This window comes from Trichosurus vulpecula, chromosome 3 (genome assembly GCF_011100635.1).
Source record: "Trichosurus vulpecula isolate mTriVul1 chromosome 3, mTriVul1.pri, whole genome shotgun sequence".
NCBI lineage: Eukaryota > Metazoa > Chordata > Mammalia > Diprotodontia > Phalangeridae > Trichosurus > Trichosurus vulpecula.
In genome coordinates, this window is record NC_050575.1 from 303,480,707 (window position 1) to 303,497,312 (window position 16,606).

General features: G+C 38.7%; 1 protein-coding gene across 1 annotated transcript in view; it reads left to right on the forward strand.

Annotated features, from left to right (window-relative positions):
• The window catches only part of ZMAT4 (zinc finger matrin-type 4), a 338,331-nt gene that overhangs the window by 246,279 nt on the left and 75,446 nt on the right, over positions 1-16,606 (forward strand). Inside the window, exon 5 of the mRNA XM_036749995.1 lies at positions 3,184-3,417. Coding sequence (XP_036605890.1) covers positions 3,184-3,417 — 234 coding nt within the window. The remainder of the gene's footprint in view (positions 1-3,183; positions 3,418-16,606) is intronic.

Genomic DNA, 16,606 nt, shown 5'->3' on the forward strand with positions numbered 1-16,606 from the left:
ATTTTTTTTGTATAAGGAACTCACAGGTAAGGAAACTTCCTCCACCATTGCAAGTCAGAAGCTTCTCTTGCATTTTATAGTCTTAGAATGTTGCTTAGAGCAATGAGGAGTAAATAACTGGCCAAAGCTCGCACAGCCAGTCTGTCTCAAAGGTGGAACTTGAACCTAGGTCGCTGCGGCTCCAAAGCCAGTTCTACATCCATGAAGCCAATGCTGCCTTTCATGGAACATAGAAGTTAATTAAATTCAACACAACAATTATATGGTTAGTAAATGTCAAAGTTGAAAGGAATTTAGGATATAAAACAAAATGAGTTAGAAGAAGAAACAACAGAATCCAGGTATTTTGCCATGGTGGAAAGAACATCAGACCTGGATTTAAGGGAGTACTGGATTCATATACCACCTCTGACTGTGGATGACCATGGGCCAAGTCATTCAATCGAAGATTCAGTTGTCTCACTTGTAAAATGGAGATAAGTTAGTATATCACAGACATCTTCCTAAACATTCCTCGTACCCATTGTTCCTCAAACATCTTTTGATCATAGCTTTCCAGAGTAGTAACTAGTGTAAAAGAAACTTGAATTTATCCAAGTACTTTATTGGGAACCTGTAACTCAAGCTAATACCATGAAGAAAAAGCTTGCTGTATAAAAGTCATTACATGCATCCCACCTTTTCCTAAAAAAACAACCTCATATTCAGTAAAACATCCATCACTCCTCCCATCCCTGGCATCATTTTAAGCACCATTCTTCCTTTCCTTCTCCCAAAATATCACTCAAATATCAGTCAATAAGTTGCTAATATAATTAATTAGTTAATGTAATTAATATAATTTGCATACCTTTGGCATAGCCTGGTCTAAACTTCAGCTGAAGGGACTCCTCTGTCACCCTGGTAACAGCTCCATGGTGCTTGCTTGTCAGTGCCCCCTGCAATTGGCCTGTTGAGGTGAAACTCTGGTCGAAGTTCTCCGTGTCATAACTACATCCCAGGGTGTTTATAAGGATCAAGTGATATGATGTACGTAGGTCACTTTGCAAACCTTAAAGCTCTACATAAATGGCACCTGTTATTATAATTTTATGTGATAGTTTATGTTATCATTATTATTAATATCATTATCACTGATGGAGCTAGGTGGATGAAGCAGAAGACTTGGGAGACAGGAAGACTTAAGTGTGAATCCTGCCTCAGACACTTACTAGCTGTTTGACCTTAGGCGAGTCACTTAACCTTTATTTGCCTCAGTTTCACCATTTGGAAAATGGGGATAATAATGGTTCCCGTTTCCAGGGTTGTTGTGAGGACAAAATAAGGTAATATTTGTAAAGTGCCTTGCAAACCTGAGAGCACTATGTAAATACCATTATTATTATTATTATTAATTATTATTGTTATTATTGTGTTGTTGTTCATGCTACTATTTTCATTATTATTAAACTGAAAAGTCCATTAGAGCATAGAAAATAGAACAAGAATTGGAGATTTTATGATTGTAAGAGCAGCAAGGAGCCTTAGAAGAGAAAAGAAGGGAAATGGACCTTATAGATCATCTATTTCAGATCCATTTTTCAGAGAAGAAAACTGAGGCCATGTTGGGGAAGCAAATTACCCCCTGGCTATAGCACTACTGAAAAATTTGTCCTCGTTTTTTAAAGGATTTATTGAAGTCTCAGTTTTCTCTCTGATGTATTCAGGCTGCAGCAGGTAGGTGTCTGAGACGAGAGAGCAGGGCTCATTCGCTAGCGGTTCGCTTTCTCGTTCTGTGTATTTCAAATAAAAATGAATCTTCATTCACTTCAATGTTGATTTTGAAATAAATCTTCCTTTTCAGGGTTTAGCAAAGGACATTGCATCTTTCCTCCTGGGGGTGGCTTGTTCCTGAGATTGTCAGGTTTTTGCATAACTCTATGAAAACTCAGCTATCAATAAATTATGAGGCCTTGGTAACTGCCCAAATTCATTAAAGGGGGGGGTTGGCAAAGACAATTGATGGATTAGTCCTAAGGAATTACAATGACAGCGTACTCTCCATGGTCTCTGTCTCACTTGATGAACATATAACTAGGGTTACTAGCCATTAGGCCAGTCCTTCCTTTTCTGTGAATCTTTTGTAATCATAATATAGTTTTATTTTGTTAGGTCTGAAGGTCTTAGGTTGTTACATTTTCTACTGAGGAAGCAAGCAGATGCTTATTAAACACCTACTATGTGCCTGGCACTTTGCTAAGCATTTTGCAAATATTATTTCATTTGGTCCTCATATATAACACAGAGAGGTAGGTGCTTTATCATCCCCATTTCACAAGTTGAAGTATCTGAAGCAAACAGAGATTAAGAGACTTGCCCAGGATCACACAGCTGGTAAGTACCTGAGACTGGATTTGAACTCAGATCTTCCTGAATCCAGGTCCAACACTCTATTCACAGCCTAATGTAGCTTTGAGTGTTCGCTCTTATTATCTGGCCTTAGTCAAGGAATTTAATCTCTCTGGGCCAGTCAGTTTCTTTGCCTGTTAAGTGATGGGCTTAGACTAGTTATTATCTTTTTTCCTGTTAACAACTCCTTCAGCAGTCTGATAAAGCCTATGAATCCCCTTTTCATAATATTTTTTAAAACTTCTTACATAAAGAAATGCTAAATTTCAGCTAGAAGTTAGTAAAAGGAAAGATGTACCTCCCTCCTCTTCCAAGTTCATAGACCCCCTGAAATCTACCAACAGACTTTTGGGGGTGGGTCTATGAACTCCAGATTTTGAACCTCTGGACTAGATGATCTCTAAGGTCCCTTCTAGATCTAAGAATACAATCCTATGGACTATTTTAGCTACACAGTGTACACAGGCAACTCCATCAAGCATTCTGAACCTCAGTCTCCTAGCTATAAACTAGAGATATGAATGCACTCTCTACCTCACTGAGTTTAGTGAAGATCAAGTGAGATCATGTACAGAAGTGACTATTAAGGGCTATATAAATATGAGCTATTATTATTGTGCATGACATTATTTTAATTAAGTAGCTGTGCTTCATATTCAGCTCTCAAGTTGCTATATTTGATCCTTGAGCTCAGTGACTAATGTGGGGGTATCTTTCAAATTCAGGTGTTGGGAAGAAAATGTAGGCAATCATGGCTTAATTATAGCCTTTCTTTATGAATGTTTCCTCTTACAGAAACCCCCTTGAGTCCACTCAAGCCTCCCCACTCGGCCAGTGCCCCAGGAGTGGCCATGTCTTCACCCCATCGTCGAAGAGATTCAGACAGATACTGTCAGCTCTGCGCAGCCTGGTTCAATAACCCTCTGATGGCCCAGCAACATTATGAAGGCAAAAAACACAAAAAGAATGCTGCCCGGGTGGATTTGTTAGAACAACTGGGGAAGACGCTGGACCTGGGGGAGTTGAGAGGTAAGGGGGATAAATTATTTGGGAGCTCTAGACTAGCTCTTAGTGCCAGCTCTAAGACAATGGAGACTCTCAAGTCCTGATGTTTCCTCCTCTGAGTCTTCGCCGTCCTTAGGCTCTGTGCATGCATTCCTAGGTCATAGCCAGCAGGTATATTGGCTGGAATGATCACTGACATCCCTGTGTTAGCTCATGTGACCCTGTGAAGCAGGTCCTGCAGCTAGTATGATTCCCATTTTACAGATGAGGTAAACAGGACTCATAGAGCTTCAGTGACTTGCTAATGCACACATTGACTTGTGTCAAAGGCTAGGTTTCAACTAAAGTACTCCCAATTCCAAGGCCAGAGCTTTATTCATTCATTACCTCACACTGCCTCTAGACCAGGGGGTCTTAAACTGGCACCTTAATTTAACCTCGATTTTTTTAACATTAGACAATGTATATGACATATCTGTATAATAATAATAATAATACTGACATTTATATAGTGTTTACTATGTGCCAGGCATTGTACTAAGCGCTTTTTACAAATATTATCTCATTTGATCCTCCCTCACAACCCTGCAAGATAAATGCTACTATCATCTCAATTTTACAGATGAGGAACCTGAGGGAAATAGAGGTTATATGACTTCCCCAGGGTTGCACAGCTAGTAAGTGTCTGAGGTGGCATTTGAACTCATATCTTCTGATTTTAGGGCTCAAACTCTGTTTACCGCATTACCTATCTGTGTCATCATATATGTGTGTGCATATGTATACATATATAAACACATAAACATATACATGTGTTGTACACATAACTAGCATATTGTTATATATAATATATATATGTATATATATATGGTGGTAAATATTAGATATGTATACACACACATATTCTCTTTTCTTTGTAATCCTGTGCATTTTATTTTATGTATTTAAAAACATTATTCTGAGGAAGGGTCCATAGGCTTCCATAGACTGCCAAAGAATCCACAGCCACAAAACGTGTTAAGAATCCATGCTCTTGCTAGAGGAATACTGAGCTGTTTGGAAAATAGTATTATAAAATAAGTAGTGGCTGCTTCCTTTTTCCTGACTCTGTTTAAAAATTACTCCCACCATGTATTTTCATACGGAGGTGTTGTGGAATTGTGAAAAGGGCATTCATTTTGGAGCTCTGGTCTTGAGTCCTAATTCTGTCACTGAGTGACCTTCACCAAGATGCTTAATCTTTCCGGGCTACAGGTTCCTTCCTCTATGAAATGAGGGGTTCAGATCAGGTGATTCCTAGTTCTATATTATATGACTCTCTCAAAGCCGTTTAAACTGATCTTGGTGCTTTCTTGTAGGCCATTTCTTCAACATGTCTTGTGATTAAAAAAACAACAACTTTAAGATATTATGTCATTATGCATGTCTCTTAGCTAAGGGAAAACAAAGGGTTTAATATTTCAGAACAACAAATGATCCCTCTCCAAGTGCCTTGGGAGACCTGTTATTATTGCTTTTTCTTGGGGGACTGTCCTTACCATAGAGTTTATCCAAAATAGTGTAAGAGTCTCTCATATTTGAAGGCCAAGCTGCACCTCCTTCTTCCTAGGAATGAGCACAGTTTGTTAGGGGATTCCATCATGGCAGAGCACTGAAGGAGAAAAAGAGGGTTTTATTTATGTTTTCTGCCAGATATTATGACTTGAAGAAGAGTTATTCCTCGAGGAAATTCTCCTTCGCTGTTCTAAATGATTGGTGCTGCATCTTTTATGTACAGACACATATCTTAATGACTTGGGCATCTGAATTCTTTAACATTTAAGCAGTCAGTCTTTTATATAAAAGACAAAAAGGATCCACCTTGACTTGATAACTCAATGTGACTCTGACTCAGTCGCACGTGGAATGTGATTAGCATCGAACAAACTGTCCTTGAAACTAACCTTTTTGCCAGCCATATGAAGCATCCTGAAATACGTGCTATATACATTCACTTAAAGTTTTATCATAGTATGCTGCCAAGTCCTGTGAGCTGAGCACTTGGGTAGCCTGGTTTCTTTTAAAGATATTGATTATGTCATGATTGCTGGGAAATCTCCAATGGATTCATAATGAGAGCCTGGAAAGGAATTAGAAGTTACTAAAAGAATAATGTGATTGGGGGATCTTAGCTGTGATCCCCTTCAATGCTAGTGCCATCCTTCTATTGATTTTTTCTAAATGATCCTGTATATAGCTTGTTTGTACATAGTTGTTAGACTGCGAGCCTCTTGAGGGCAGAGATTGTCTTTTGCCTTTCTTTATATCCTCCGCACTTTGCACATGATATATAGTAGGCACTTAATAACTGCTTATTGACTGATTCTCTCATCAAAAATGGGCAATGAATTTGGCAGCAGTGGGGAAGGGTAAAGATATCTGAAAGCTTACTTACTTGGGCTTCAACACTAGGCCTATTATGTGGCAGGGGAAGGCTGGAGAATAAATGAGGGGTGGGGTGGGGGTGGTGGAGAACAGAATCTGCAAGTCACATTTAAGCTACTGTTGCTCTCCTACCCCACTGTCATATAATGATTCATGGATCCTTTGAAGTGCTAAAATATTCTGTCCTCTGAAATGTATATGTATAATTATATGATTATGTGTGTATATATTTCAGAGCACTATATATATATTTCTATGAATATATTTGTGTGTATATATAAGAAAGTACTATATTTATATGTTATATAATTATATATGTGTACATATATATAGATGCACACATACATCTGTGTATGTATATAAGCACATATGTGCATCTACACACAATATGCTCAAATGCATATGTGTACAACACATGTGTGTACATGTACACACGTTTGCATACATATATGTGCATCCATATATGCATATAGATGTACACACACAAAGTGTCCCAAATGTCTTAGTTTAGTTCTAAGCTATTTAACCTTAAAATTATTCTGGCTTTGGGGAAAACTTGTATATAATCTATCTTTCTTACTCAATATTTTTGGTCTTTATATTCTGTATTTTTATTGGTTATAAACCTTTCTTGTGGTGGGGAGATGCTACTGTCATCAAGAGAAACAGGCAATTTATGGCAGGGTCTGAGTGAAGATGAGGATTTCAGTTTAGACTTGTGGAGTTTGATGTTCTGCTGGAACATCGAGATTGGAATGTTCAGGAGGCAGTTGAAAATGTGGGTCTGGAATTCAAGGGAGAGATATGAGAAGAATCTATAGATCGGAGCGGCAGCTTTATAGAGGTGACAATTGAAGCTATGGGTGAAGACAAGGTCTTCAGTGGAGAGGGTGGAGAGAGAGGAAAGAGATGAAGGGTAAGGGTATCTTAAGAGAACTATGAGCTTTCAAAGCAGGGATCAGGCAGGTTGAAAATAAAGTAGGATATATAGCAGAGGCCCTTGGGGAAGAGAGTGCCATAACAAAAAGGAACGGGTGATCCTTGGTATGCTTCCTCAGAAAGACCAATAAGAATGATACTTGAGGAAAGATCATTGAATTTGACAGCTAAGCCATCATGAGGTTTCCAAAGAATGGAGCTAGAAACCAGATTGTAGTAAGATGATGTATAAGTAGGTGGGAGAGAATATTACTGTCCCTTCCACCATTCCTGTCCCCCTAATTGGACTGTCATTCAGTCTTTATTTGTTCAGTTTGTCCACAAGAATATAGTGAGAGACTATATCTACTGCATCCTCTATGACTTAGGTCACACAGATAATAAATTGCAGATCTGGGATTCAAACCCAAATTCCCAACTCCAGATATCAGATTCTCACTCTCCTGGAGTCATCAAATGGCAGGAAAAAATATAAATGCATATATATGATATGTAGTCCTATATGTGTGTATATATACATGTGTGAATATCTGTACAGACATATTATTTCATATCATAAATATGTAGCATGATGGAAGTTATGTACATGGACATATGACTATCATATCTCTCTATATAGCTATATGTCTTTTATACACACCATATATTAATTTTTTTCTTGCCTTCCCTTCCATGTCATATATGTATGTAAATATATATATATATGCATATATGTGTGTGTATATACACAGACACACACATATATGTGTACATATAAATAGTGCTTTAATTGCTTGGGAAAGGTAATCATGTTAAATTTTATTTTGTGACAACGGTGGTGATTCATGCTGTCAGCTAACACCAAACTGATTCAGAACAGATGATCTTGACCTCATGAAACTAGACTGAGCTAGATTCTCCAGCTTTAATTAGCTCTCTGTCAGTTGAGTGGCAGACTTCAGGCCACACACATGTATTTCACTGCTTTTTCATTGTGTTTTTAATCTGATGGTTTTAAAGAATGAATATTATTCTAAGACGTAGCTCTCAAATTGACTTCTGGAGATATTGCTGGGGCGCTGGTGTGAGTAAATGAAGCATGTCAAAGGTCATTCAAATCCGTGATGAAACAAGGTCAGTAGCACTGAAATGTAAAGGAAAATGTGGGCCCAAATGGAAAATAACACCAAGCAAGAATGATAGATTATTGCTGTGTAATAATAGCCCAGTTAATTCTCAGAAAACAAGAAAAGACTTCTAGAAGGACCTGGCAGTTGGAGAGGTTGCAATGATACCTCTGCAATGAGGCAGAGATTTCTTGAAGTTGGAAAATCAGCAAGAAGCACAATAAAAAACTAAACAAACAAACAAAAAATCCAAACAGCTGCTGGCCTCGGTTATGAAGGAAACAAGGCCTCTCATAAGCCAGACAATACAAATACAGAAGTACTGAAGGTTGCAGAATAGGAAATTTTATTAATGAATCTCACATTTTCATTCAAGAGTATACCAAAATCATTGACTAAATCCTGACATCTGGACATCTTCATCAGGCTGGAAAATACCACTGAAAAAGATATTTTCGGATTTTTTTTTACTTCAAGTTGGTCTGGAAGACATATTCATTGAAGAGAAGGATGAACTCTGATAAATGTAAGGATATACTAGCAAACTTAGGGGCAGTTAGGTGGCACAGTGGATAGAATCCAGGGCCTGAATTCAGGAAGACCTCAGTTCAAATCTAGCCTCAGACTGTGTGACCCTGTTTGCCTTAGTTTCCTCATCTGTAAAATGAGTTGGAGTTGGAATGGCAAAACATTTAGTATCTTTGCCAAGAAAACCCAGATTGGGTCACAAAGAGTTGGAAATGATTGAAAAACACAAAGATAGGCATTCTATAATAATCAAAATTTTATAATTATATAAATAATGACATATGAATGTATATATACATACATATATATAATATATATATATATATACATAGAGAGAGAGAGAGAGAGAGAGAGAGAGAGAGAGAGAGAGAGAGAGAGGAGAGACAGAGACAGAGACAGAGACAGAGAGAATTTTCCATGGGGTTTAAATTATGTGAGTTCTCAAGTCATTGAAGCAAATTTATCTGCATCATTTATAGATTTGACTAGATAAAGCACTTATTAAGCACTTTCCATGTGTCAGGCACCATACAAACCACTGATAATACAAGGAAAAAGAACAGCAATCCCTTAAGGAGGTTACATTCTACAAGGGGAGGATAACAAGTGCAAGGTGGAAAAGCAGTGTGAAGGGTTGGGGCAGGGAGAGGTTGGGAAGAGAAATAGGAGTGAGCTGAGTTAGAAGGGAACATGGTTGTCATGGGTACTTCCACAAATGGAGGTTGGGGAGGAACTCACCCAAGAGAGTAGGAGGCTGGTGAGTGGAGTCATTGTCAGTGTGAAGGAGCTGCTGGAGAAGAGGAGGGAAAGTCATAGAAGGCTGAGCCAGGTTAGCAGTTAAATACACTTCTTAACCTTTTTTAATACTTATATAATTATAGAAATGATTATGATTCTATAATTGTGGAACTGTCCAAATGGAGATAGAATTGTCAATAAACATTTATTAAGCAACAACTGTGTGCTAGGCTCTATGCTAAGTGCTGGGGATGCAAATATGAAAAAAGAAACAGATCCTGACCTCAAGAGGTCTAAAGGGGAAGGCAAAACACAAAAAGGAGCTGAAAGGGGGTGGGAGAAGGAGAAGGTACATGACAAGGGGCCATGGTGGAGAAGTCAGTCAGAGAAGTCCTAAAGTAGTATAGCCAGGTGAGAAATGGTGACATTTCTGAGTTGAGCTCTCTCTTTAAATTGAGGTTTGAAGTTCATCGCCCCATCCTCCAATCAGAAAGGTAGAGGGTATTGATGAGGTGAGGCAGCTATGTTGCACAGTGGATAGAGCACTGGGCCTGGAGTTAGGAAAAGTAATCTTCCTGAGTTCAAATCCAGTCTCAGACACTTACTAGCTGTATGACCCTGGACTAGCTGTATTAACCCTGTTTGCCTCAGTTTCCTCATCTGTAAAATGAGCTGGAGAAGAAAATGGCAAACTACTCCAATATCTCTAAGAAAACCCCGGATGGGATCATGGCCTTGGACATGACTGAGAAACGACTTAACAACAACCCCATTGATGAGGTGAGGCTAGAAAACTGATGAGATCTTACTGATAAGGGAGCTTCCTGAAGCATGGGGCAGAACAATGAAACATGACCTTTTATCATGCCACATGTCACAGAAGGTTAAGAGATTTATACCACTGCTAACCTGGCTCAACCTCTTTCTGCCCCCATGACTTTCCCACCTCTTCCCCAGCAGCTCCTTCACCCTGACAATGATTCCACTCACCAGCCTCCTACTCTCTTTGGTAAGTTCCTCCCCAGACTCCATTTGGTGAAGTATCCATGACAACGGTGTTCCCTTCTAACATAGCTCAGTGCCATTTCCCTTCCCAACCTCTCCACTGCTTTTCTGCCTTGCCCCTCTTGTCTTCCCCTTATAGAATGTAACCTCCTTGAAGGAAGGGACTGTTGTTCTTTTCGTTTGTATTCTCAGCGCCTTGCACAGTGTCTGGCATGTGGTACATACTTAATAAATGCTTTATCTAGTCGAATCTATAAAGGATGTAGATATATTTGCTTCAATGACCAGAGAGCTCACATAATTTAAACACCACTGAAAATTTATGGACTATACTCAAGGCTAGATTTTTTAAAATGAGCTGTTAATGTCCAGGTGTGCTTTCATAAAGAAGAATTAAAGAATATGTGTCAAAATCTTGAGAGCTCAATGCCAAATTGTATACAGATGCTTGCAGCAAAAGGAGGGCCTATTGTATATTTTAAAAAGTTTAAAGATATAAAAAGTTTTAAGATTCATTGTATGAATCAATAAATGTAGTTATTTTGCTTTGTCTCAAGTAAATTGAATTTTAATAACTCACTTAACTCCTTCAGTCCTCAGTTTCTTTATCTGTAAAATGAGAGAATTAGACTAAACCTTGTTTAAACTCCCTGCCTTCAGAAAAGCTCTGATCCAGTGATTTGATGACCAGATTTTTCTGTGCACACTCCTATGTTACAGTCCCAGCTCAGTTAGGGATTGAATGATTTGTAATTGACTCTTAATGCCTCTGTATTAAGTCCCCAGCTAAGGCCTCCGTATTATTCCCAAAAGGCACCATTTCTAAAGGCATTGGCAGATAGACCTCCAGCTTTTGCTTGAATAGATCTAGGAATGCTACTTTATGCTTTCATGGTTTAAAGAGATAGATAATTTCCATTTTAAGTTTGTTTTTTTTTTGGTAGACATGATCTTTGGCCTCAAGGAACACCTCTTCCTTCCCTCATAAATAGGAAGCTGGTAGCACAGTAGACAGAGCTCGGAGCCTGAAGTCAGGAAGACCTGAATTCTGATATGATCTCAGATACTTATTAATTGTGTGACCTTGGGCAAGTCATTTAACCTTTGCCTCAGTTTCTTCATCTGTAAAATGGAAACAATACCAATATCTATTCTTGGGGTTGTGAGAATCAAATTAGATAATAATTTTAAAGCACTTAGCACAGTGCCTGGCATATAGTAGGTGGTTAATAAATGCTTATTCCCTCTCCTTCCCTTTGCTTCTCTTCCTTATAAAGTGTGGTGCCTGCATCTTCTTAGAAAATTCAGTTCCATCCAACAAACTTTTATTAAGTACCTACTAGGTTTGAAGCCCAGTGTTAAGCATAGGAGATACACTGGAGTTTATGACTTTCTGGGAGTTGTGAAGAAAGTTATATAACATGTAGACAGATAAGTAAATGCAAAGTATATTCTAAAGAACATAAGGTAATGGGGCAGCTAAGTGGCACCATACTGATTAAGAGCATCAGACTTGGAGTCAGGAAGACCTGAGTTCAAATCCTGCCTTCGACACTTACTGGCTGTGTGACCCTGGGCAAGTTACTTAATCTCTGTTTGCCTCAGTTTCTTCTTCTGTAGGATGGGGATAGAAAAACATCTCCCTCACAAGGTCATTGTGAAGATTAAATGAGATATCCCATGTCCAATGTTTTGTAAACCTTCAACTGCTGACAGAAATAGCAATGATAATAATGATAACTTATTTCAAGAAGGCAAGAAAATTAACAACTCGGTGAAACAGAGCGAGACCTCTATGATATTAAGGAGAAAAAATCAGGACTTTCTGAACTAACCCAACATTGGCATCCTAAATGAGGTTGGCTAAAATATGTAGAAACAGACATAGTGTTTTCTCTTGGATTGTACTGTAATTTGTGGTGGGAAGCAGTTGTGGAAAACCGAAGCTCTCCATTGCTCCTTCCGCTTCCAGTACTAATTCAAAGTGGGGGAGAGGGAGAGGAAACAACCACCTCCTCCTAAATGTGAAATATAACACACACAAAAAGAAAAGTCGCTGAATTATGGAGTCATAAAATTCCCCAGGCCAGAAAGTACCTTGCAGGTCATCTCCCTAGCTTAAATCTATCTGATATATAAAACCCAGAGAGAATGCAATTTCTTATTTAGAAACATTGGAAGTAAAATCTAAAGTGTAAGTTAGGAGAATTCATCCAGGAGGAGATGGAGGGTTAATCTGACACATGCTAGAGTTCCTTTGGGAAAATGTCCTCTTCTTTAAACTTTGAATAAACTTTTTTTTTGTTTGTTTCAAATAAAACTGCAATTAGCTGCTTGAACTCTCGGCTATGTGTACAGAAGAATAGGACTCATCTTTTAGATTGAGAATGAATCCTAGAAACACGGAATGTCAGAGTTGGAAGGGACTAAATCTCTTTATTTCATGTTGGAGAGTGAGCCTTTGGTTTGAAGCAAAGTGACATGAATTAGGGCACATAACTTGTTAGTGGTAAAGCTAGGAATAGATCCCCTGTTAAGGGCTGGTCAGTGTTTTCCCCACATACTCACACTTTGAATTTGAACCACCAGGTGGCAGTAGGGAGCTCCCCACCCCAAGTTGTGAGTACACCCTACAGAGGTCACAGTATTGAATTAGTGCTCTTACTTCTATCCCTTGGTTCAGCCTTGCTGTATGAATAATGCTCTATGCTCAAATAAGATAACATTCATAAAGTCTGCAACACAGCCTGGAGTAGGTGCCATAGAAATACTTATTCCCTCATCTCTATGGGGCAGTGTCTGGGGTTGTATAGATTTGCAGATCTACCAAATTTGTACTTGATTCTGAGTCTACACACTCTGGTTAACACTGCTTTTTTTTGAACCTAAATTTCAAAAGACCCTAATATAGCAGGTTTGGTCTTCCTGGAAATAGACATGCTACATACATCCTTTTTACTCTTAAAAAGAATCAGTAATTTAATTAATAATTCTTAATGGCCAGGAAACAAAATGCTTTGGCTCTCTCTGCATCCATGTCCTTTATCTAATGCTTCCTGTAAAGGCAAAGCTGTGAGGTGGTATCATTCCACTAACCCCAGAGTACCACTTCATTAGTATGCCTAATAATAGAAAGAGTTGTAGCCCCTAGACGTTGAGAGCCTGCTGTGCACACTTCCAGGAAAGGCCTCCTCCAGGATCATATCATGGGATGGACATTCTATCTATCTATCTATCTATCTATCTATCTATCTATCTATCTATCTATCTATCTATCTATCTGTCATCTATATCTATCTATCTACCTATCTATTTGTCTATCTATCCATCTATCTGTCTATCCATCCATCTATCCATCCATCTATCTATCTATCTATCTATCTATCTATCTATCTATCTATCTATCTATCTATCTATCTATCATATATACCTGTTGAGCACAGCAACTCAAGAAGGCAACCATCCATTGGGTTAAGGAAAGGTTTCAATTTGCACCAAAGGAGGTGCTACCCACACTGAAGAAACTGTAGCTCTTTGAAGAAACTGTAGGTCTTTGGGGGAGGCGGGTAAAGTATTACACACACACACACACACACACACACACACACACACACACTGAACAGTTTTGAATTAATTAATTATGTGCCATGACTAAGCCTATATGCAACATCTGTTTTTCTTGAGGTAATGGACACGTGCTTGTAATGCAGGTGCTGCCTTCATGAAATAATGATAAAATTGAGGATTTAAATTTGCCAGATATTTTGGCACATTCCAAAGAAGACCAAACTAATAGCGAACATGGTAGGAACATAGTAGATTGCATTTCTTCCATACCTAAAGCCTGATTTTGTGTAGGCCTAATATGATTTTTTTTAGTCAGAGGTTGAGAGCTGGTTGCTTATGTTCATATCTGAACTGTAGTCAGCAGTTCTATGGGAACAACAGAACTGTTGTGCAATTTAACTAGAGTCCTCATCATCCCCACTTTAGTGGGGAGCAGAACTTGAACCTGAATCTTGGCCTTTATAGCGTAAATACCTACTATGTGCCAGGCACTATGCCAAGTAAGTGCAGGAGATGCAAAGAAAAGCAAAACAAAACAAAATAAGATAATCCTTGATCTCCAGGAGCTCACATAGTAATGGCAGGTATGTTTCAGAAGAAATAAACTAGGTACATTCAGATGTAGGACAGTCATGTTTTCATAGATCCATCTGATAAACTTAAGTTTTATTTAATTCAACAAATAGTGAGCAAACAACTACTATTTTATGTGTAAGGTACTAAAGACTAGTAATTTAAAAAAGGGGGGGGGAATTCCCTGTGCTCAAAGAGTTCCTAATCTTTGGGGAATAGGGAAGGATACAACACTTACTCAGATAAGCATAATACAAGGTAAACAGCAGAAAAAGAACACTATCTGGGGTTTCAGGGAAGACTTCATAGAAGATGTTTCAATGGAGGTGTGCCTTGAAGGGAGAAAAAGATGCTAAGAGGCAGAGAAGGATAGGCATCCCACTCATGGGGACGTTGATTACCTGCTAAAATGCACAAACAATATTTCACTGAAATTCTATTTTCAGAGTGGTTGGGTTCATTAATGGACAGTGGGGTTGGTGGGATTTTTGAAACTAAACATACGTTTGCCATTGCTCAAAGCAGTCACCTGTCTGTTGCTGTGAGTTTTTCATCCAGTACTCTGGAAGTTGAAAGGGTATCAGGTTCACAGGATCTCCAAATGCCAGAGTCTAGATTGTGAGCATCTCAAAGAGCACAGAGAAGGGGGCAAAAGTCAAGGACACTACTGACACTGACCTTGGAACGTAGAATCATCATCACCATCAAATTCTTTGCCATATGCTATTTTGTAGGACATCCAACACCTTCTTGGCACAGCCTACCACTAGGATCTTCCTCAAAATGGAAGTTCTGAGGGGAATTCACCCATAGAAGAAGGCTATGAGGTTGAAAGGAGAAGGCAGCTGAAGAGGCATGGTGACTAAGTTCAAAGAAAGAAGCATGACTGGTTTAGGACCTTCCTCGAAATGGAGCTTGTAGGCTTGCTATAGATACCATCAACAGGGGAGAGGGCTGTGCCCTCTTTGGTTATTGGCAGCAGATTCTAGTTATTTGTATAAAGTATTTGGTTGTTGTACCTTTCTATTCCACAGATGAAATCTCTGCCTCCCTGACTTGAGATAACAAGATCTAGATAGAACTTCTTAACCATTTCTGTGTGGCATGGACCCATTTGCCAAACCCTGGTGAAGCCTATGGACCCCTTCTCAGAATATTATTTTTAAACACATAATATAAGATATTCAGGATGACAAAGGAAACAAATTATATTAAAATATTGTTATAGTTCACAGACCTTAGGTTAAGAACTTCTGGTCCTAGGTGGTTCAGTAGATAGAGGACTAGGGTTTCTGGAGTCCAGAAGACTTGAGTTCAAATCGAGCCTTGGACACCAGATGAATGATCATTTAATTTGTGCCTCATTTTACCCAACTATAAAATGGAGACAATAATAGCACCTACTTTGCTTTCAGGATTTTTGTGAGGATGAAATGAGATATTTGTAAAACACATATCACGGTACCAGGAGCATAGTAGGTGCTATATAAATGCTGCTGCTGCTCCTTCTGCCAGGGTCCCTTACAGGGCACTGATTCAATTAACTTGAGAATCAAGATTATAGAATTTAAAGTTAGAAATAGCTTTTACCTTTATCTTAGAGGTTACCTACTCTATTCATGACCCCACTTCCTAGTCATTCAATAAGTATTTATTAAATGCCTACTGTATACCAAGACTGGTTATATGAAGAAGGTCAAAGAAAACCACAACAACAACAGCAAACCAACCAGCCAATTCCTGCTCTCAAGGAGCTTACAGTCTAATGGACAAGAAAGGTTAAGTAACCAGGGCCACAGAGCAAGTATGACTCCCCTCCCCCATTCTCCTGACTCTCTGAGGCTGGACTCTTTTCAGTTCCTCACAATGACCTGATCACATACAGAGCAGTGATTTCCAAATTATAAAGGCTTAAAATTACTGACCAATTAAATTCAATCATATTATTCTTAAGAATTTAAACTAATACCATATTATCATATTTCCATCCCTGCCTAATAATGTCACATTTCTATTAAGCCTGAAGGTCTGTGGATCTCCTTTTCTCTAACAATCCTGTGAGATGTGGTACCAGTGAACAATTTCCAGATGAAGAAACTGCAGGTTAGGCTACAATGACTTGCCTAAGGCCACTCAGATACTGAGTGCCAAATCCAGGACTTGAACCTAAGTCTTCAAACCTCCAATGCTACACTCTTTCCCTCATGCCAAGGGTTTGAAATAATGTACTGTATGTATCTTCCGTAGTGGAGATTCAGCAGAAAATAGGACCTTTAAAAAGATATGGTAATTATAGCACATAATCTTAAATTGAATAACAGGAAAAGAGGTGA